We start from the raw sequence: 23,195 nt of genomic DNA on the forward strand, positions 1-23,195 counted from the left end.
TGTATCCCTGAAAATGTGATGTTGTTTGACCTGGATTGCTGTCCAGTGCCTGCCAAACATCTGGCTACTTTTTTTTCTACAAGTCAACTGCCCAGATCGCTTGCTCATGGTGTTTGTCAACCTGCTGCCCTGCAATAAGAAGATTGAAGATTATGCAGTGGTGTGAAGCCCACAGGAGTGGATCTGGAGCATTGAGGGAGTATTTTGTCAAGGGGAATATGTGGAAGTGTTGGTCAATTCCCCAATTAGCTAACAGTCTGCTTCATTAACCTGGAGTTTTTTTTCGCCTGGTCAACAACCATTTTAATAGCTTTCCACACTTCCCTTTCCCCACCCACCTCCACCATCACTCATTTTGAGGTAATTACTTTTCTCTTCTATTATCATTTGGGCAATGCAATAACTATGTATATTTTGGGCTTTAACTGTCAGATGATTATGAACTATGAGGGATATTTGTTCTGTGCCTAAAAGTATTCAGCAGTTTAATTATAAATGTATTTGTTTAGGTTACTATCAAATATTCAAAGCTTGGTTTGGAAGACTTTGATTTCAAGCACTACAACAAGACCTTGTTTGCGGGTCTGGAGCCACACATTCCCAATGCTTACTGCAACTGCATGATTCAGGTCAGCTGGGGGGGGTGGGGGTTCCTCCAGATTTTCATTGCCTCCCAACAGGCAGCATTTGTACATGTTAAATAAGAGCAAATTAACACCCTGGCTTTGATAATAGCAGTTGTGATTTTAGTGGTGAGGTTTGCACCCTGCTTTCTGTGTTATCATGTGTTGATACGCCATTCTGTAATTTATAATCATGCCTCAATTGTAATTTCTATAATAATTAAGGATTCTATAATCCCAAAATTGGAAGATTTTTTACAGCATGGCAGAGGCCATTTGAGATGTCAGCATGTCCTGCTCCCTTGCCTTTTTGCCCCCATTTCTGCTGTAGATTCTTTCCTTTTGGATGCTTCAAAAACTACCAGTAGAAAGCTTATTTGCTCTATACCCTTCCTGATTTTAAATACTTCTATCAGATCCTCTTGCAACTCCCTCCCCTTTCTAAAGAGTAGATCCCCAAAGAGTCGCCGTTAGTGTCACCCGGTGCCCCTTCCAGTAAGCAAGAAGGAGAAGCTTAAAAATTCCCTTCAGTGTCACGGACTGTGGATTCGCATCCAGCGCTCCTGCGGCCTCTGTAGCCACGCAGACTCCTGTTCAATATCCATCAGCAAACCAATCTCCAGATCCAAACCTCCAATGCGATCAGGAAGCCGTCAGTGCCCGAGGCCCTTTGGGAGCCTTTGCCCTCAGAACCCTCTTGAATCCCAGCTCCGATACCTGGTTCCCATGAGAATTTCTGCAATTCTCTTATTCAAAAATGGTTTTGTAAACTTTGTCTAGTTTAAGTAGTTCCTTCTTCTTGTCATTTGTGACGATACTGCTAATTCAGTGAACATTCAAACTGCAACCAATATTTTATTTTTTAGAGTGCTGTCTGATTAGAATTTTATTTTGGTTCTTTTTCACAGAAGAGCGATTAATTCTTCACTGGTTCATGAATGTAGCATACAACAATCTAGTACAGGAACAGGCCCATCAGTCCAAGTGTCTGCACTGAACATGACGCTCAAGTTAAATTCAATCTCTGCTTGCATACGAACCATATCCTTCCACTCCCTGTATATAAATGTTAAACATCACTATCATATCTGCTTCCACCACTGCCCATGGTAGGCCTTCCATGCACCCACCACTCCCCGTGTAAATATGCCCATGGTAGGCCTTCCATGCACCCATCACTCCTTGTGTAAATATGCCCATGGTAGACCTTCCATGCACCCACCACTCCCCGTGTAAATATGCCCATGGTAGGCCTTCCATGCACCCACCATTCCCCGTGTAAATATGCCCATGGTAGGCCTTCCATGCACCCACCACTCCCCGTGTAAATATGCCCATGGTAGGCCTTCCATGCACCCACCACTCCCCGTGTAAATATGCCCATGGTAGGCCTTCCATGCACCCACCACTCCCCGTGTAAATATGCCCATGGTAGGCCTTCCATGCACCCACCACTCCCCGTGTAAATATGCCCATGGTAGGCCTTCCATGCACCCACCACTCCCCGTGTAAATATGCCCATGGTAGGCCTTCCATGCACCCACCACTCCCCGTGTAAATATGCCCATGGTAGGCCTTCCATGCACCCACCACTCCCCGTGTAAATATGCCCATGGTAGGCCTTCCATGCACCCACCACTCCCCGTGTAAATATGCCCATGGTAGGCCTTCCATGCACCCACCACTCCTCGTGTAAAATAGTTGCCCCTTAAACTTCCTCACCTTGAATACATATCCAGTGCCACATTTACTCTGGGGTGGGGTGGGTGGGTGGTGGGGGGAAAGATTCTGACTTTTTTTTTAATCACTGCCTCTCATGATTTTATAAACATCTATCAGGTGTAGAAAGAATCCAGATAATATTGCATTTATGTGAAAATTTTGTAATTTTAAGATGGATATCATCCAAATGATGACAAAAAGGTTCATCTTGAAAAGTTCATTATGAATTTGTAGGTACTGTATTTGCTGGAACCCATCCGCTGCCATGTTCAAAACCATCTGTGTCAGAAAGAGTTTTGTCTGGGATGTGAACTTGGATTTCTGTTTCACATGCTTGATCTTTCACGAGGTGACCCGTGCCAGGTAAATAAATGTTGAACTTGGCTTATGTGCACTTGGTGTGATCGTTGAGTGTGATGCCTTATGAAATGGAATTTTAAAAAAAAGTTTTTCCAAACATGTAACTTGTAAACTTTTAAATAAAACATTGTTGGTTAAGTAAAAATGGCAATTTTTACCCAACCTTTACCCTCCCTCCCACACAAAAAACTAGATGAAAGGTATAAATGAGATAAATAGTTATAAGAAGTACAGAAAAGAAAGAAGAAAATAGTTTCCTGGATTGCTCAATATGTTGGTTCGCACGCTGGAATCCCACAGTATTTATATGACTATTTTAGGGAAGAAGATTATTATGGTCTCAAGAGGCTGGAAGTACATTTTTACATATTTACCAATAAACTTTCCATATGCGGGCTCCAAATTTGCAGCGTATTTATTTCTTAAATTATATGTACAATCCAACTCCGATTATCCAAAATGGTCGGGGCCAGGCCTATTTCGGATAAACGTTTCTTTGAGGAACTGGTCTTTTTTTAAAAAAAAACAGCCCAGTAGCAACAGCAAATCACCTGTAACAGTACTTAAACAACAAACAACAAGGGAAGGCTTTTTAAACATTAAATTAATGTTTAATTCTCACCAAAAAAAAGCTGGCCAAACCGATCTCCAACACTTCCCCATCGAGGCCCTGCTTGTGCTAGGAGCTTGAGGGACCCATTCCTGCCCGGGAGCCTGAGGTCCGCTGCTGCCAGCCCCGGGGGACTGAGGTTCCCACTGCTGTCACCGCCGGGAGCCCGAGGATCCCGCTACTGCCGGCACTGGGAGCCCGATGTCCCTGATCAGTTTGGCTCCGAAAAAATTTTGGAAAAATTAGGATTTCTGATTTGTTTCAGATATCCTCATTTTGGATAACTAAGGATTTCAGAGAATCCAATTTTGCATAATCTGAGTTGTACCGTAATTTACTCCACTGGAATACAACTTTGAATTTCTGCATTCCATCTCTCCATACCTAAATATGCATCTGATTTCCAAGTCACTGCAATATGCTTCCTTGTCCCTGCTAATGCTATTTTGTTAAATTTCATTTGGTACATTGATAATTTTAACTTGGGTGTTGTTCCTTCTATATTTCCCAATAAAAATAAGTCTGAATTTTGTGGAAATACGGTACCTGTAATTTGTTCTAAAAAAATTCCTAAATCCACCCAAAAAGGTCTTACTTTAGAACATTACCAAGTCGAGTATTTTTAAAAAAAAAAGTTCCTATCTCTTCACCATGTAAAACATTTATCTGAAAGTGGATTGTTTTCACTGCATTTTTCTCAGCAGCATCTGGGAACAAAATGCTGGAAACACTCTTGGGCAGTCAGCATCTGGAAAGAACAGACAAAACCTTTATGGAAAGCACAATTTTTTTAAAATCAGGAAATCTAATCACCAAAATGGTCCAATCCAAAATTTCTCCTTTGCCTACCCCCAGTTGTCCCTGAGAAGATGGTGGTGAGCTTTTTTCTTGCACAACTGCAGTCTTTCTGGTAAAGATGCTTCCACAGTGTTGTTGGTAAGGGTTTCATGACAATGAAGGATATATATAACATCAATATATAACATCAATTAAATACAACCAAAAATTTATTGGTGAGCCATAATGTAATATTGTACTGAATAAATACAGTTGTGATTTATTTATCAATGCAAATAGCTTTGTAACAATTTCTGTTCCTAAACTATTTGCGCCTGTAAGCTTATATTTTTGGGATTAATGAATTGGATGCTGATTACTTTACTAAATTTTTGAACTTAGTTAAAATTGAATTACCTAACCTTAGTTCTACAACTTAACCAGCAAATGGTGGAATTGACGTGAATCTTCCCACGGCAGTGAGAATGCTGAACGACCAAAGGAACTACTCGCACTAACCATCTGGGACTCTCATATTCATAAAACAATATTGATTGATTTATTTGTAAGGTGAATACTTGTCCTGCATGGGCATTGTTTGTTATGTCTGGTTGTGCGTGTGTGTGTTTTACACTGAGGACCGGAGAACACTCGTCAGATTAGACTTGTCCAATCAGATGATAATAAACTTGACTATAATGATGGTTTATCTTTCAGGTGCTGAATGGTATGAATTTTGTGCACTGAATTTTGCATTAACCACCTTTTACAATTTTATATTCTTACTTTAAACCATTCTAGTCTTTCTCTGATCTCTTCAAGTTGCAAAAGACAGGCAACTATAGGCCGGTTAGCCTGACTTCAATGGTTGGCAAGATTCCAGAGTCCATAATTAAGGATGAGGTTTCGGGGTACTTGAAAGCACAAGATAAAATGAACAGAAGTCAGCACGGTTTCCTTCAGGGGAGATCTTGCCTGACAAATCTGTTGGGAGTTTTTTGAGGAAGTATCAAGTAACAAGCAGGACAGACAAAGGAGAGTTGGTGGATGTTGTTTACTTGGATTTTCAGAAGGCCAGTGACAAAGTGTCACACACGAGGCTGCAGGTAGAGTGTATGGTGTTGTGAGAAAGGTACGAGCGTGAGTGGAAGATTGGCTGGCTGACAGAAGGCAAAGTGTGGGAATAAAGGGGGCCTTTTCTGGCCAGCTGCCAGTGACTAGTGTCCCACAGGAGTCGTCGTTAGGTCCGCTACTTTTCATGCTATATGTAAATGATTAAGATGACAGAATGAATGGCTTTGTGACAAGTTTGTAGATGATACAAAAATGGGTGGAGTGGCTGGTAGTGTTGAAGAATTGGGGAGTCCACAGAGGAACTTGGACAGGTTGGGAGAATGGGCAAAGAAGTGGCAGAATGGAATACAGTGTGGGGAAATGTACGGTCGTGCACTTTTGTTGAAGGACTGAAGTAGACAATTTTCTAAATGGGGAGAGAATTCAAAGAGTGGAGGTCCAAAGGAATTTAGGAGTCCTCGGGCAGGATTCTTGCCATGGCTGTCTGCCCACCGGTTGAGTTGATAGTAAGGAAGGCAAATACAATGTTGGCATTCATTTCAAGAAGACTAGAATATAAAGGCAAAGATGTAATGCTGGGGCTATACAAGGTATTGGACAGACCACAATATAGAGTATTATGATCAGCTTTGGGTCCCATATACAAAGAAGGATGTGCTGGCGTTGGAGAGGGTTCAGAGGTAGTTTACAAGAATGAGCCCAGGGATGAGAGGGTTAATGTGCAAGGCTGGGCCTGCACTTGCTGAAGTTTAGAAGGATGAGAGGGATCTCATTGAAATGTACTGAATATTGAAAGGGCTGGATAGAGTGGATGTGGAGAAGGTGTTTCCTGTAGTGGGAGGGTCTGGGTCGAGATGGCACAACCTCAGAATAAAAGGACGTCCCTTTAGAACAGAGATGAGGAGAATCTTTTTCAGCCAGGTTTGTGGGGGGGGAGGGGGGGTGGGGGGAGGAGAGTGAATCTGGGGAATTTGTTGCCACAGAGTGCTGTGGAGGCCAAATTATTGGATATATTTAAAATGGTTGATAGTTTCTTGATTAGTAAGGGTGTCATAGGTTATGGGGAGAGGGCAGGATAATGGGATTGAGAAGAAGAGTACATAAGCCATGGTTTGAATGAAATGAACTTGATGGGCTAAATGGCCTAATTCTGGCCCTAGGTCTTGTGGTTTAACAGGTTAGGCTGCCTCAGCTTCTAAGACAATTCTGTCTAGTTTGTTTTGAACAGACCCCCATGTTTGCCTGCTGTTGTTCTGGTGAATTGGCAACCCTTGATTAACACAGTATTCCTGCTGCAGTTAGAACTGGCAAAGGTTGCATCCTGTCACTTCGCCAAAATTGTGTGCAATTGCATATTGGTGTTAATAGAACATAGATCAGCCCTTTTTACTTACTGTGTCTGCACTGACCATGATGTCTGAATGTGGTCTGTATTCCTCTATTGTTTCCCTGTTTATGTCCATCTCGATGCCTTAAACATTGCTATTGTATCTGCTACCACATCCTCTGGCAACACATTCCAAGCACCTACCAGTCTATCTTGTGTGATGTACCTCCAAAAGGTCACCCCTCGGCCTACATGACCCAGGTTTGTCCAACCCCTCCTTGTACCTAATGCACTCCAATCCAGGCAACATCCTGGTGAGCCTCTTCTTCACTGCCCCAAAACCTCCACCTCCTTCTTGTAGTGAAGTGACTGGAACTGCAGTGGCCTAACCACTGGTTCATGCAATCCCTTACTACTCACAGAGCACCAATGGCATGGGGATTACTTAAAGTGGTATGTGAGTGGAAACAAAAAGGTTGAAAACCACTGCTCTAAACCTTTCCCATCCATGGACCAGTCCAAATATCTGTTAAACAGTGTAATTGTCCCCACCTCTACCACTTCCTGTTGCATCTCATTCCACACACCCACTACCCTCTGTGTGAAGAAGGTCCCCCTTGGGACCTGTTCAAATCTTTCTCCTTTCAACTTAAATCCATTCTTTCTGGTTTTAGACTCCCATAGCCTGACAAAAAAGACTGACAAATGCCTTATTTATATCTCTCCCTTAGCTTCTCACACACCAGGGAATAAAGTCCCATTTAAGTCCTACAGACCTGGCACCATCCACGTGAACCTTTTCTGCATCCTTTCCGGTTTAATGACGACCTTTCTATAATTGGGTGACCAGAGCTGCTCATAGTTGTCACATGTGACTAAACTTTGAGCTAAGGTTTCTTCTTTATTTGTGCCTCTTTTACGTTAAAATTGTATGAATAATTCCTTCTAATCACTATTCTACACTATGTTCAGCTTTGCTGTTGGCAATATACCTGCTGGTTTTATAGTGTGACTGTTATGCTGCAGTTTTCCTGAATTTGTTGATTTTTGTCTGCCATTTAATTTTAACAGATTGAGGGGAGGTAGAAGAACTCAACAGTGAATTAAATAGAGGAACAGAGGGATCTGGGAATCTGGATACACAATTCCCTGAAAGTGGCATCACAGGTAGAGATGGTCAGAAAGAGAGCTTTTGGCATATTGGCCTTTATAAATCAAAGTATTGAGTCTAGGATTTGGGAAGTTATGGTAACATTGTACAAGACATTGGAGAGGCCACATTTGGAGTACTGTGTACAGTTCTGGTCACCTAACTACAGGAAAGATATCAATAGGATTAAAAGAGTACAGAGAAGATTTTGTTGTCAGGACTTCAGGAATTGAGTTACAGGGAAAGGTTAAATTGGTGAGGAATTTATTTCATGGATCGTAGAAGAATGAGGCAGGATTTGAAAGGGCCCTTCTTCAAGGTACGAGCAAAAAGCAGAAAGGCATCTGAATTTTAAAAAAAGTTGTCACGTTTTATGTTTCCTTTAACTGTGTCTGATAGGCCAGCAATTTTCTTCGAGCTTTCCGAACGATTCCAGAGGCGTCGGCTCTCGGCTTGATCTTGGCTGACTCGGATGAAGCGACTGGGAAGATGAATCTGGGCCGACTTGTACAGAGTTGGAACCGGTTTATATTGACACAGCTTCACCAGGAGACACAGGAGCAGGAAGGTCCACAGGCTTATCGCAGTGTCATGGGGAGGTGAGGCAACACGATTGTAGGATAGACTGAATCAAGCTCATTTATATCCATAGCATGGGTATTATATACAATGACCTGGGCAATGGGAATTTCACGCACTTGAAGTATCATACCAAATTGCTCCATAACAGAACAGTCAGTTTTGGGGAAAAAAGGTATTTGCCTTTCTAAACCAGTGGACAGCTGAAACTACTTGTGATAAATGGTACTAGTCCAGACTACTAGAATGCAGGTAACATTGTGCCTCAGTACCATAGGAAGATAATGCAAGTGAATGTGGTTTTGCTTCTGTCTTCGCCTTCGCTCTAACGCATTTGAAATTTCAGCTCAGTGACTGCAGGGAATGGAGAAAAGGCTTGGCACTCTATGATCACCCCTTGTCCTTCTCACGGTGAATGCAGTTCAAACATGGCTCGTTTCCTGGTCTATCTGTGTCATGCCAAACATAGTATGTTACTTAAATGCAGCACTCTCTTAAACTGTTTTGTTTTCAACTTCAGTACCTTCGGATCCTCTGGAGAGTCTGTGATTGGGAAGCTGTTTGGATGTGAAGTTGAGAACTGTAGCACTTGCCGTTGTGGGAAGGAAACTGTTCGAGTTTCTTCAAGCCTGCTTTTTACGTTGCAGTACCCTGATGTAAATACTGCTGGTGAGTAATGAATTGCCTCACCGTCACCATTTCACCAAGGTGATTTAAAAGTCTTAACAGGTTTTGAATGTAAAACATTCATAGTGACTTTACATGCTAGTTTTTGTACTTTTTTGGAAAAAAAATCTGTTAATTTAGATAAACGACAGTGCCCCTTAAATGCATTGATCTCCCTGTTTTGCGTGTCAACAAATAAATTTTAAAAGACTTTTTCCATTTATAAATTCTTCTTCATGGTTTCATTGGAAACACACAAACTTGCCGGATAGTAATTTCACTGCTACCTCATGATGTCAGAATTTTGTGCCTTTCACTGCATATGGAAGAGAAAATCCTTGGTTGGGACAAATTCTATCTCTTTTCCAAATAGCCATGTTTTCCAGCTGAATTTTACATTGTGAGAAATCTATATTACATGTGTGTAGTTTTGGTTGGTGAGCTATAGGAAGGACATTATTAAGTTGGAAGGGATACAGAAGAGGCTTACAAAGTTGTTGCCAGGATTAGGGAAGTTATTGTGAAAGACTGGAAAAAGTAGACCTGCTTTCCTTTGTGTGCGAGGCTGAGAGGAGATCTTAAGGTCTGTAAAATCATGAGGGGCATAGATAAGGTGATTAATGACAGTCCTTTTCCTAGAATATGAGAATCTAAGATGAGAAGACATAACTATAGGGTGGGGGGGGGGTGGAATTTAGAAGGGAGGTGAAGGGGTGGGATTTAGAAGGGATGAGGGGGTGGAACTAAGAAGGGAAGTGAGGGGGTGGAACTTAGAAGGGAAGTGAGGGGGTGGGGATTTAGAAGGGAAGTGAGGGGTGGGAATTTAGAAGGGAAGTGAGGGGGTGGGGATTTAGAAGGGAAGTGAGGGGGTGGAGATTTAGAAGGGAAGTGAAGGGACAGTTCTTCACTCAGAGGTTGGTGGGCACATGGAATGAGCTGCCAGACAAAGTGGTGGAGGCTGGGATGTTGGTTTCCATAGAAACCATAGAAAACTACAGCACAGAAAATAGGCTATTCGGCCTTTCTAGTCTGTGCTATTGACCTGCACCCATTCCATGACCCTCCAGACCTCTCTCATTCAATTTATTCTTAAAAATGAGCCACATTTACCACGTCAGATGGCAGCTTGTTCCATACTCACACCATTCTGAGTGAAGAATTTCTCCCTAAACCTTCCCCATTTCACCCTAAAGCCATGTCCTCTCAAATTTATCTCTCCTAATCTAAGTGGAAAGAGCCTACTCGCATTTACTTTATCTATGCCCCTCATAATTTTGTAGGCCTCTATCAAATCTCCCCTCATTCCTTTAACAAACCCTTGCAAAACTCCATAGATGAGAGGGGATTGAAGGGGTCTGGGTCTAATGCCAGCAAATAGGACTAAAGCAGGAGGGTACGTGGTTGGGCACAGACCAGCTGGGCGGTAGGACTCTGAAGGTGAAAAGGTTTGACTTACATTTGTGTCCCCAGTCTAATTATCCTTCTTTTCTAACCTTGTTTTAATTGAAGGTTGCACATTGTCTTCTCTTCTCCAAATGTGTGTTGCTCCTTGGGTACAGTGGGCAATCCCTATTAGTCTTTATTTCAGGGCTTTCTCCGCTCTCCTTTGATTCGCTTAAACTGAATCAACAGTAAATTTGAATTGAAGAGTTACCGAATATCTGAATCCATCTCAGAGATGCCAATTCTGAATGTCTTGTTAGCAGAACCTACCAGGAATGACTTTGAAAAGCACTAACCAATCACAAAATTTGAGGAATAGAAGTCATTCACTATTATCTAGCTGAAAGCTTTAATGTTCTAAATGAGATTTTGAGCAATGGAAACAGAAAATTGTTTAAGTTGAAATGTGACTTAAATTGATAAATGGGCAGGAGCAGCTGTTTTAAAGAGAATTTTTATCTGTATATTGTGAAATTGGTTCTTAGAAAATATTCTTTGTGTACAATACTTTTTGCTTTAGACAAAGCTGTTCGACAGTATGAATTTGCCGAAGTGCTGAAGAGAAGTATTTGCCTTGAACAGAATACCCAGGCCTGGTGTGAAAATTGTGAGAAGTACCAGCCCACGGTTTGTATATTTGGCCTGGAGAGGAAGCAAAGGGTGTAAACATTTTGCCAATAAAGTCTTGGTTATTTATTAATAACGGTGTAGAAAGCCAGAAAAACACCATTTGTACTTAAGAAATAGGAGCAACAATCAGCCAATCCGGCCTGTTGAGCTTGCTCCACCATTCAACAGGATCATTGCTGATCTGGCGTGGACTCAGTTCCACCTACCTCCCTTTTCCTCAGAACTTTAATTCCCCAACAATGCAAGAATTTATCTACCTCTGTCTTAAATGCATTCAGTGAGGCAGCCTCCTTGTACAGAGAATCCCACAGATTCACCACTCTCTGGGATGAGCAGTTCCTCCTCCTCTCCGTCCTAAATTTATTCCCTGAATCTTGAGGGTCTGTCCCCTAGTTCTAGTCTAAATTAGTTAAATATCAGACAAAACTCTCATAGTAGCTTTCATTATTGTCTGCAGTTCAGCAAAATCTGACTGTGGATATGTTTGAATATTTCCCGTCAGCTTTTTCTCCGCAGTATCTATTGTGCTTTGGTAGGTTGTCCAAATTCGGATACATTTTCATTGCAATTTTTTGTTTACAATACTTGTGAGCAGGACGTCATTTTAGAAGTGTTTTGGGAGAACTGATCTCCAACGAATTTGAGTCTTGTTTTTAATTCTGCATTTATTTTTCAAATGCAGCAACTTGGGGGATCATTTGTCACTTTTGTTAGAGACCAAGGCCAGCATTGAAAGGTTATCTTGTTCTCGAATGTGCAGTCCTTTGGAAAAGCTGATGCCCTGTGTCAGTTCTTTTGCTGGTGAAATGTGAAAATGTGGTGGCATTGCTAATTGAAGTAATACTACGACTGTTGACATCCTATTTTTGTAACCAACAGCGAGAGTTTGGTGCATTTAAATAGGAATCTTACTGCAAAAGTAAAACAGTGTGTAAAGTTTTAACAATAGATCCTTCGCTCTGAACTTCCTTAATTCCACCATTGTTGTGTTATGTCTTGGACCCTGAGTTTAGATTTAAATGTAACAGGAGCCATTCTAGAGAAAAAAATAAATTCTTCCAAAGTGTTTCAAATCAAGGTTGCTCTTTCAAAAGCAGTGCCATCTAATAGCAGATTTGAGTTTTCAATAACCTTTTTTATTTGAGCTGAGTATGGGTTGGTTTCATATCAATGTATTGCCACCTTGTCGCACTGTATCAAAGCATACCATTCACTGACGATTGAGCTTCCAGTGTTGACTGGACATTGTATTTTGATACAGGTACAAACCAGGAATATTCGATGCTTACCTGATGTTCTTGTTATTAACTGTGAAGTTAACAGCGCAAAGGAAGCTGAATTTTGGAAATGCCAAGCTGAGGTCTGTACAGAAGAATCAATCGTCATTATTTTCAAATATCCATCTTTTATAAATCTGCTAGAAGTATTTCCAGGGGCTGCATCCCAATTGGAAAATGGGAAATGATGTTCCTGCTTTCAAGAAGATTTTGGAATTAATAAATACTTGGAGGGAATTCCAGTGATTCTCCAATTGAAGATAAAGTTGGTGGCAGATAACTTCAGAACACTGGCTAGGTGAAGTCATATTGGGGGATGTTTAAGAGCAATTTGCCTGATGGATGAAATGTGATAGCAGTGATTTTAAAACTAATTTCAAAAGCAGAGGTGAACTTTATACTCTGGGAATACAGGATTAAACACCATTTGAAATTCAGGGCAGCATTTCCTTTCAAGGCCAAATATATATTTTTCCTGAGGTTTGTTGCTGCTGCAGGGTGACCTATTGAATTTAGTAATGAAGAAGATGTTTCATTTAATGCAATAGCTGTGTGAGCTGGGATAGCTGTAGGAGCCTTACTCTTTGACTTTGCTATTTATCCTAGTTCAAAACTGCTATCAGAATGTGAATGTGGTGTAAGGTAGGGATGGGCGTGAGCTTCACTCTAGTGCCCTTCTTGGCAAATGCTTGTAAGGTGACTGTATGAGAAGAAACTAGACACAGGGGTGGGCAACCTTTTTAAAAAAAAACCTCACATCCCACTCTAAGTAATCCCTATGCCATATGTGCTCTGTGATTAGTTAGGGATGTGAGTGGGACGAAAAAGTTTGAAACCCACATGGACTCGTTATGTGCATGGTTTCCCAACTACAAAGGAAATGGGCCAATGACAGATTTTCTCAAGCAAAATATTTCAGTAACAGTTGGGTCTCGAGCAGTGATTCTCAACCTTCCCTTCCCACCCACATCCCACCTTAAGCCATCCCTTACTAATCACAGAGCACCAATGGCACAGGGATTACTTAAAATGAGATGTGAGTTTTAAAAAAAAGATTGCCCACCCCTGGGCTAGAGTTTGGCTATGATGCTTTCTATTCCCAAACATCGTTCTGAGTTGGTTGCATGAATAATGATCAATTAAAGGAAGTGTGCACGAGTCAACACCTTCATAAGTAGAAAATAGTGGAGATGGGGGCCATTCAAATCCAACAGGTAGCTTAATGTTGTTGTTGCTTGAATGTTCCAGCAGTAATTATTTTATTTTTATGACAGTATGAATTGCGCAACAAAATGAGGAAGGAAGATTTGGAGGCAATAAAAATGAAAGAAAATAATCCAACAGAATGGTAGGGATTTTACAAAACACTTTCTGTCAGTCTGAGATTTTCACTAACTGTTGTTCTGATCAAGTATTTTGTCTCCAATACTTGATCACAGGGAACAAAATGTTCCAACTACAAATTTGTTTTTTAAAAAAAGTTTGCAAAGTGGGTTAAAAGATTGATACTCGAGAGTTGATGTTAATGCTTGTGAATTGAAGATGACAACTGGAAAATGCTCTTTCCATTTCTGGAAGGAGTTTGTATTCTCCTGTCTGACGTCAGTGCCTTCATTCCAATTAGTTTAATAATTGATTCTGTCAGTGGAAAAAAACATGCCAAATGCCTTCTCCACTCCACCCTTGTCATTGATTAAGGAGTTCTCAAACTTGTTACACCACCCTCGTAGGACCTGCAGAGTTCCTCTAGCATTTTGTGTTTTTTTTACTTCAACCACGGAGTCTATAGAATTTTGTGATTTACCTCATAGAATCGTAGACTTGTACAGCACAGATACAGGACCTTTGACTCTCCTCACCTGTGCTGACCCAAACCCTATCTACATTTGCTTGCAAGAGGGCAGTGGTTCTCGACCTCCCCCCCCCCCCCCCCCCCACCCGCTCGCATACCACTTTAAGTAGTCCCTTACTGACCACAGAGCACCTATGGCATCCTATGGTTACAGGACGCCCTATTCAAATTTAAATTATTTCTAATTTGCATATACATATTTACATTGAGATAAAATAATATTACTACATGAGAAAAACTTGTATACTAAAAATATTGGTAACGGTCATCTGGATTAAATTAAAAATGTAATCAGGTTAACTTTATGCAGGCAAGCTCCTGTTACCAGAATATTCATTTCTTATCCAATTAAAATATGTATTTAAATTACATACCTTTAATTATTTTATCTTCTGTATTTCTCTTAATCAAGAAATTTATTATTTTATCAGATTCGTTCGTAGTTGAGGAAAACATACATCTCTTGAGTTTCGTTGTTTGTGTTTGCTACTTCATATCTGACTTCCCGCCATTTTCAATATTAAATGAACAATTGCATACTCCACAAAGAGCTTCAAAACAACTTTTTCCTTGTTTAATAAATGCCTATTCTTCAGAGAATTCACGAAATTTACACCTTTGTTTTGGTATGTTAGGTTTAAATTGCAAAACACAAATGAAAAATATTTTGCTAGCTTACCAACACAAGAATTGAAAAAAATCAAGCCTGGCTATTTCACTGATCAGTCACTAACACCTGCAAACGCAGAACTAACAGGCTGGCGGCAGCCAGTGGCTGCAACCAACGAATGCACACATGACACGTTTCAATGAAATGCGTCACACATGCATTCGTTGGCTGAGGTTTCAAACCAGTTCGTTACTTCTTGCAAATACTTGCTGTCTTTGGGAGGCTTCCTTCAATGTAATAGTGAAGTTATTTAACGTTTTAGTTTTAACAAAGTAAAATTCAAGTCGTACAAATAAAATTATTGAAAATTCTGAATTGTACAGCTCTAAACTGCTGAATTTTGCAATTTATTAAAAAAAACCTTATTACAGGACATTTAAGGCACCCTGATAAAGTTAATATAGGACACAGGACAAAATAGTTAAATATAGGACATGTCCTGTATATACGGGACACCTGGCAACCCTAACTTAAGGTGATATATGGGTGGGGGGGGGTGAGGGGAGAGAAAAAGGTTGAGAACCACTGCATGAAGCCAATATCCCTCTGTCTTTCCTATCAAAGAATCTGTCGAAATGCCTTTTAAACATTGTAATTGTATCTGGTTCCGCCACTTCCTCTCGCAGGTCCTTTCAGATACTCATCACTCTGAGGGACTTGAGCCTTGGATCTCCTTTAAATTTTTCCCCTCTCTCCTTAAGCCTGCACCCCTCTAGTTCTAGAAGTCCTTGCCCTGGATAAATGCCTTTGTAATTTTCTAAAAGTTGCAGGCTGCCCTTTGCTCATGTTCCAATGAGAGTAAAGCCAGCCTGTCCAGTCTCCAATCTGTCCCGATAACTATAGCCCTCCATTCCAGTTAGCCCTATAAATGTATTTAAATTAGTCTTAAATAGACCTTCCCCAACTACATAAATGTATTAAGTTTTGAACCTTTTGAGCTCTGGTGTAACTAGTCAGTTGAAATGTATCAAAGAAATGAAATTACTAAGAATACAGCCTTGTCTGACTGATTTTAATTATCTGAAGATTTAAGTGCAGTAACAGACTATGAGCTGCTTCTCATGGCTTCAGAGCAGACTGTGCCTACTCAACCAAACAAGAGAATGATCCTGTGCAGGACTGAGAGCTTTGAACCTCTGATTAAAGGTTGCCAACATATTTTACAGTTAGCAGAGGAATCCCACATGACTCTATAAAAACAAGGTTTTGTGTTATGCAAAATTATAGCCTTTTATTTCCCCCCCCCCCAGTAAAGTTTCTATTTCATAAGGAAGAAGAGTTATTTTCATGTCTATTATTTGTGTGAATTTTCATATTCATTGTACAATAATTAGAACTGGCCGTGGCAACTTTTACTGGTCTAATATTTATATGCAGTGGAATCCCCATTATCCGACACCTATGGGGATCGCGGATGCTGCATATGCCAATTTTCTGGTTGAATGAGACACACTGTTAAAATACCTAACTAATACACCTGCATTAAGAATACACAGTTTAAAAGACAAAGTAATTTGAAAAAAAAATCAGTATTGTTGTATTTAATTATGTAAAGTTCATTATAATCATGTAATTTCCGTAACAAAGTTTAAATTCGAATCACGGTCACTGGTGGTGTAACAGCGTTTCACTAACCTCTAAGCTAACTGTGCTGTTGTTGTCGGCTCTTCAACCTGGGTGCTGCCATTTTATTCAAACTCCACTTTATTCAAACAGCTGCTGCGGGCGGGGACACGACCGAGGTGCTCCGCTGGCTGAATGTTTGCTGCCATCTTCACCGAGGGGTTGTGTGTTGCTTCGGAGAACATTTATTTTTACAATTTTAAACTTTAAACTTTTTAATTTAAACTTTTATTTATTCTTTTTTAATGTATTTATTTACCTTAATATTATTTATTTATTTCCTCCAATTGCCAATTGTTTGGGCTTCCAGTTAATTGAATTCCGAATAATAGGGATTCGACTGTACTTGGCAAATTGAAACTCAAAAGACTTTATGTAATGATATTTCCATCATTGCATTAAATCCCACTCATCCTTTGGATAAGATCTGTTATCACAGATTTTTTCAAAAATCAGAATCTGATTTATCGTCATGAATGTGTCAACAAAATTTGTTTTGCAGCATTACAGATGCAAAAATTGCTATAAATTACAGTTCTGTAAATACAATATTTAAATAAGTAAATAATAGTTCAACTCTGGGAAGGGTTGACCATTTTTATCCACACTTGTTGAGTTATAATATAAAGTTCCATTTACCTGTAGATCCTTTGACTTTTTGTTACCAGGGAAGCACTTTGTAATGCTGAAGGCCTGAGTTTCTATACATCGATTGAGGAATTGAAAAATATTTGGATACCAAATTCTATCAAAATGAAGCTGACTAAAAACAAGGACCTAGAAGTCACAAACTGGACTGAAAATGAAGGTGTATGTAATATATGTTCAATCCCTTGGTGCATCTTTTCAAACTTTTCCTTAAGAGATTGATTTTGAAATTTGTAATGTTTTAGTGACAATCCAAAAGGTGATCAAAAATGAAATGGGGGTGCTAGGTGGAGGATGACAAACCGGGGATGAGCTGCTCAGTGCAGAGACATTGAAGCTTATAATGTGTCCTTTCTTAGGAAATTGGTTTCTCTTGCAAATTGAAATTTCTTGGTCAAAAAAAGAGTACAATGATTTCAGATTTATTGTCATCACATACAACCATGAGATTCTTTTTCCTGTGGGCCAGGCAGAATTACCACTTTGTGGTAGTGCAAAAAGAAACTGTACACAATGTACACATGTAAACAAATAAAGAAATGTAAACAACTGTGCAATACAGAGAGGAGAAAAGAGCAAACCAACAATAAAGTGTAAAAGTGCAAGTCCTTAAATGAGCCCCTGATTGAATTCGTCGTGGAGGAGTCTGATGGTGCGGGGGGGGGGGGGTGGGGGGAGCAGCTGTTCCTGAACCTGCTGGTGCGAGTCTTGTGGCACCTACACCTCTTTCCTGATGGCAGCAGTGAGAACAGAGCGTGTGCTGGGTGGTGTGGATCATCGATGATTGCTGCTGCTCTCCGACGGCAGCGTTCCCTGGAGATGTTCTCAATAGTGCAAAGGGGTTTGCTTGTGATATCCTAGGCTGTGACATTGAACTGTAAATTGGAGGAAAGGGCATTTGAAATAGGGTAGCTGGCCAATGTCTGTTTCCCACATCAGGGGGGATCTAAAATTAGAGGGCATAGGTTTAAGGTGAGGGAGGAGGTTTATTGAATGATGTGAGGGGTAAATTTTTCACGCAGAGAATAATTGGTATCTGGAATGAGCTGCCAGAGGAGGTGGTGGAGGCAGCAACAGTAACAACATTTGGCAGCCATCTGGGCAGGTACTTGAATGAGCAGAGCATTGAAGGAGCGAGAAATGATGCAGGCCAGTGTGATAGATGGGCATGATGGTTGGAGTAGATGTGGTGAACTGAAGGGCCTGCTTCTATGATATACGACTTGACTATGAAATGTGAAGTTGCCTTAACTACTAAGTTTCTGATGTCATAGTTAATTTTTTGAGAAATGTTTTCTGAATCATTAGGCCCTGTAAATTAATATGAAATCTGATGGCAGTTAACTGGAATCATGCAAATCCATACTCTTGCACAGTCAAGTGCACAGGAACTGTGGATAAAACTGAAGCATTGTAGTAACTTTAGGAGTTGCTAGAGGGTGCGGTTTATTTGCACAATTCTTTGCAAACTAAAATGGAGAAAGCCTGGCATCTGTGATGCAGGGTGGACATCTGAAATGTTCTGTTCTGGTCCGCCTTTCCCCTTCATGGCTGGTTATATAAAATACAACCCAGCTCTGAGTTTCAAACCTGACATACATTAATTTATGTTTAGTGGTTCCTTTTTTGGAGATATCTTGCCCTGCAAGCCCTTCCTGGGTTTGTTAAAAGGATGGAGTGTTTGGTCTCTGGATGATTAGTTTTGCATGTAGCTCTATCTTTTTCTATTGAAATTGGCAACGATAAGAGTACAGAAATCAATTTGTGGATATTCATTACACTCATATTATTGCCAACTTCAGCAGAAAAAAAGAGAACCACATGCAAAACAAATCATCCAAAGATGAAGGCTTTGGAACTCCTATTTTTATCCTATTTGAAGACATTTAAAGGAAGTTAAAGTGCAATTTAAAAGAGAATCAAGAGTAGATGCGGGGTGGTAGTTGATGGATCAACATGCTGTTGAAAAGATGCTCATCTGTGATGCTCATCAGGTTAGAGACATAGGATTTTAGTTAGGGTAAAGTCTAATAATTCACTGGTTTGAAGAAGAGAAGGGAAAAGATCGAGGAAACATTATTTTGAAAGGTGTGTTGAAAATTGCACATGGTTTCTAAAATTCTATTTTTATTTTTAACAGTGATATTTTATGCCAAAAATATAAAACTATTTTAGAGGTCCCCGCCCCCCCCCGCTGCCCCCCCCCCCCCCCCGCCCAGAATGCCTTATCATTAGCATGAGAGGGTTTTGTTTAAAGCAACATACAAGTATTCATTTTGATGTTGATTTCTGGTGCTTCAAGCCAAGAACTTTTGTGTGATGATCGAGGATATTGATTACATTGGCACCTTTCCTCAGCTGTCCCCTTTGGAAGATGAGGAAAACACCTACTTGTACGACCTGGTGGTGTCAGTGGCCCATGTTTTAGACCCTCGGACTGGTGGTAGTCTTGTGGCGCATATTAAAGTTGGGGAAACTTATCACCAGCGAAAGGAGGTACTGTATAATTTATGTTTTGAAATGGAAGAATTTTAGTGTATCAGTAGAGATGGTGTGTAGCGTTGATAATCTGAATTTTTAAACAGACGAGTTCAATTTTTAAAAAATCTAAAATTGATAATTGAGGATTATTCTAACAAAGAATGAATTTCCCCTTCTCTACATTGATAAATGGTGCTTATCTGATATAATTTGCATTTCAAATGCTGACAGTCTTAAAGAAACCTTTTCCAACCATCCAGATGCTTTCTTTTCATTTCACCCCCTTTTGGGGATTAAAAAATTGAAGTGACCAAAGATCTATAATATCATCACTGAGGGTAATAAAAAAAAGTCATTCAGATAATTTTAATTTCTTGCTACTGCTTTTTTCTATTGTCAAATGCTTTCTTCATATCTAAATAGCATGGATTGGTCTGCAGTAAATAATGTTTTGTTGAGATTACAAAATTCAAATCAATTAGTTTTGTAAAGTGTGTCATTTTAGGATCTTGGCAGATGACTTTGACCAGCTGGTGAGAAAGCTCCTGGGAAATTCTTAATCATGTACTGGATTTCAGTGAACAGAAACTAGGATGGTAGAAGTTAAAAACTGACCTGATCGCACCCCATCAGAACCCAAGTACCTGGATTTTTTTTCTTCTTCTTTCTGGACACTGACATTGGGCTCTATGCAACAGATGCACATTGTAAAATTCAGTTAGTGCATTTTGGTAACATTTAGTTGGGAGTTGCAATCACACAAGTTAAGACTCGTGATCTACCAGACAACAATGATCTCTACCCTCCAATGTACATCTGAGACCTGTTGCCTTACCAACTGCGGGCATCTCAAAGCACTAGAAAAAGCACTTATCTCCCTTAAGTTAACTTCTTCAGCATTGAGACAAAGTTACGAGCCAGTTACAAAGGGGAGGCCATTTCATTTGCATACACAATGTCAGACTCCTAACATGGACACGCTATTCTCTCTGTGGCCAGAGAAAAGGATTTTGAGGAAGTGCTCAAAGCTTACTTAAAATGCAACATGTCCAATTGTTCCTGGCAGACTTGGACTCGAGCACTCAGTGGTGAAGGAGTATTTGGGATGGTATTGAGAACCTTAAGGCCATACATTGGGAGCCCAGGGTAAGCAATGGGCTGTCCATGCACTCTCCCTGTGTGCAGTTCCCACAGTGGCTTCATTATCCACCTCTGAACCCACAAAACCAGAGTGGAAGCATGTCCTTGATCGAGTTGACTTGGAAGCAGAGACATTGGATTCCATTGAGCTGTAGTTGGGTAGCAAAGCTATTGGGAGGTTGCCATACTGCAGGTGCCAACCTGCAGGTGAATCTTCTGGAAGTTATTTGTTGGTATATGAAAAAGACTTTACCACTAAATAAAAAAATAATCTTGAGCCATAAATTTAAAACAGGGCCTCTGGATTCAAGTTTGCAGTTCATTATCACTGAGGATATCTGTTTATTGATCAGATCAGATTTCATAATTACCTTCAGAGAACATACATGACATCACATACAACCCTGAGATTCTTTTTCCTGTGGGTGGGTGAGGCAGAATTGCCACTTATTGGTAGTGCAAAAAAAACTGTATACAATGTAAACAAATAAAGAAATGTAAACAAACTGTACAATACAGAGAGACTAAAAAAAAATCAATAAAGTCCACAAGTAAGAGTCCTTAAATGAGTCCCTGATTGAGTTTGTCGTTGAGGTGTCTGATGGTGGAGGGGGAGCAGCTGTTCCTGAACCTGGTGGTGTGAGTCTTGTGGCCCCTACACCTCTTTCCTGATGGCAGCAGTGAGAACAGAGCATGTGCTGGGTGGAGTGGATCCTTGATGATTGTTGCTGCTCTCCAACGGCAGTGTTCCCTACAGATGTTTTCAATGGTGGGGAGGGTTTTGCCTGTGATGTCCTGGGCTGTGTCCACTACCTTTTTCAGGGCTTTACATTAAAGGGTATGGGTGTCCCCATTACCAGACCACGATGCAGCCTGTCAGCACATTTTCCACCACACTCTGTAGAAATTTGCCAGGGTTTCTAATGTCAAAGCAAGCCTCCGCAAACTCCTGAGGAAGTCAAGGTACTGATGTCCTTTCTTCACGATGCCATTGGTGTGTTGGATCTAGGAAAGATCCCCCGAGATGGTGACTCCCAAGAACTTAAATCTGCTCACCACTCTACCTCCGCCTCTTGATACACTTTCTTTTGCCTTGTTACTAACACAAACAGGAAAAATAATGCATTATTTGTCATTTGAAAAGAGATAATATTTATGAGGCTTCATTAGTATTTAAAAACTGATTTGGTTATAACATCTGTTTTTGTGTTTCAGGGTGTCACTCATAAGCAGTGGTATTTGTTTAATGACTTCCTCATTGAACCGATTGACAAGGTGATTGACATTTTAGAATTGTTGTGTTTTGAAACCATTTCTATATTTTTCAAAAATAATTTTAAAATGTATTCATTATGTATAGACTTGGCCTTAGATTGAAAATCTTAATCCTTTGCAGGTTGCATAAATTATTTTACTTTTTTCTGCTGTAAGACTGGAAGAAAATTCTTTGTGCTTTCCACCATATGATAGTCCTTTTCAGTTTTCTTCTCCCTCTCACCTAATGGCACACACTGACTGCTGAGAACCCCCGACATTGTTTATATTTCAGTACGTGGGTATCTGGGTGTAGTGAATCAGGTCAAGAGAGCAAACGTGCATTTCATGTACACTATTGGTTGTTTGGGATGAGAAGGTGGGGGGGGGTGGGTGCGGAGGGCAGTGGTGCTTCCCAGACCAAGTAACATGATTGGAGACTCACAGAAGACTGGAGATGCTGAAATCTGTCGCTAAACACAACTTGCTAGAGGATCTCAGAAGGTTGAGCAGTGTCAGAGGGAGAAAGAGTCAAAGTGTCAACCATTCTTTTTCTTCCACTGATGCTGTGTGATCTGCTGAGTTCTTCCAGCAGAGTATGTTCAGCAAGGAAGATCATTGTTGGGCATTACCCAGTAGTGGGTTATAGAATGGCATCAGCATAAATTCTGTGTCATTTTCACACACATTCCTCTTGCATTAGAGCAAGGGAAAGTGGAGAATTCTTTTGAGAGAGCTGTAAGAATTTTTAAAAGATGTTTAGATTGTGATATATTTCAACATGTGCATTGCTTTATTTTTGCAGTGTGAAGCTGTGCAGTTTGATTTAAATTGGAAGATCCCCTGCATTCTGTACTATGCCAGACGGAATCTGAATTCCAAGTATGATTTGACCAGTAGGTGACACTTGGTGATTTGTAAATACTCAGCTGGAGGTGGGCAAGGCAACTGATCAACTCCACCCTTGTTGCTCAGTTGCTGACAGTACATGTATAAATGTGACAAGAAAGATGCCCTCCTGTCTTGTAGCCATTTAAAAAAGAATCCCCATTATAACTCAGTGAACCGTAGTCAGAGTAACACTGAGTTTTATAGACTAGCTTTAATACCTACGGACTTGCACTGGTAGGTTGCTAAAGATGGGTTCTCCATGAAATGATAACGTGTCTCTTCTTTCTGCTGAATTCAATTTGTTAATTCACCAAAATCTATTTAAAATGATTCAGCTATGAATAATTACAATGTTTTGCTTAATTATGTCCAAAATACCTTAACCAGCAGTGGTATCA

The 23,195-nt window shown here is 40.3% G+C and overlaps 1 protein-coding gene across 9 annotated transcripts in view; it reads left to right on the forward strand.

The window, feature by feature from the left end:
- pan2 (poly(A) specific ribonuclease subunit PAN2) overlaps positions 1–23,195 on the forward strand; it is a 94,779-nt gene that overhangs the window by 50,242 nt on the left and 21,342 nt on the right. For all 9 annotated transcript variants that reach the window (XR_011347408.1, XR_011347407.1, XM_069906363.1 and 6 more), the window contains 11 exons: positions 510–629; positions 2,580–2,708; positions 8,043–8,242; positions 8,743–8,891; positions 10,852–10,958; positions 12,223–12,321; positions 13,513–13,586; positions 17,052–17,193; positions 19,390–19,527; positions 21,868–21,927; positions 22,712–22,802. Coding sequence is in view for 7 of the 9 variants with exons in the window: in XM_069906363.1 (XP_069762464.1) it covers positions 510–629; positions 2,580–2,708; positions 8,043–8,242; positions 8,743–8,891; positions 10,852–10,958; positions 12,223–12,321; positions 13,513–13,586; positions 17,052–17,193; positions 19,390–19,527; positions 21,868–21,927; positions 22,712–22,802 (1,309 nt within the window). In the remaining 2 variants the exon portion in view is untranslated. The remainder of the gene's footprint in view (positions 1–509; positions 630–2,579; positions 2,709–8,042; positions 8,243–8,742; positions 8,892–10,851; positions 10,959–12,222; positions 12,322–13,512; positions 13,587–17,051; positions 17,194–19,389; positions 19,528–21,867; positions 21,928–22,711; positions 22,803–23,195) is intronic.

The sequence above is a fragment of the Narcine bancroftii genome, chromosome 12 (assembly GCF_036971445.1).
Source record: "Narcine bancroftii isolate sNarBan1 chromosome 12, sNarBan1.hap1, whole genome shotgun sequence".
NCBI lineage: Eukaryota > Metazoa > Chordata > Chondrichthyes > Torpediniformes > Narcinidae > Narcine > Narcine bancroftii.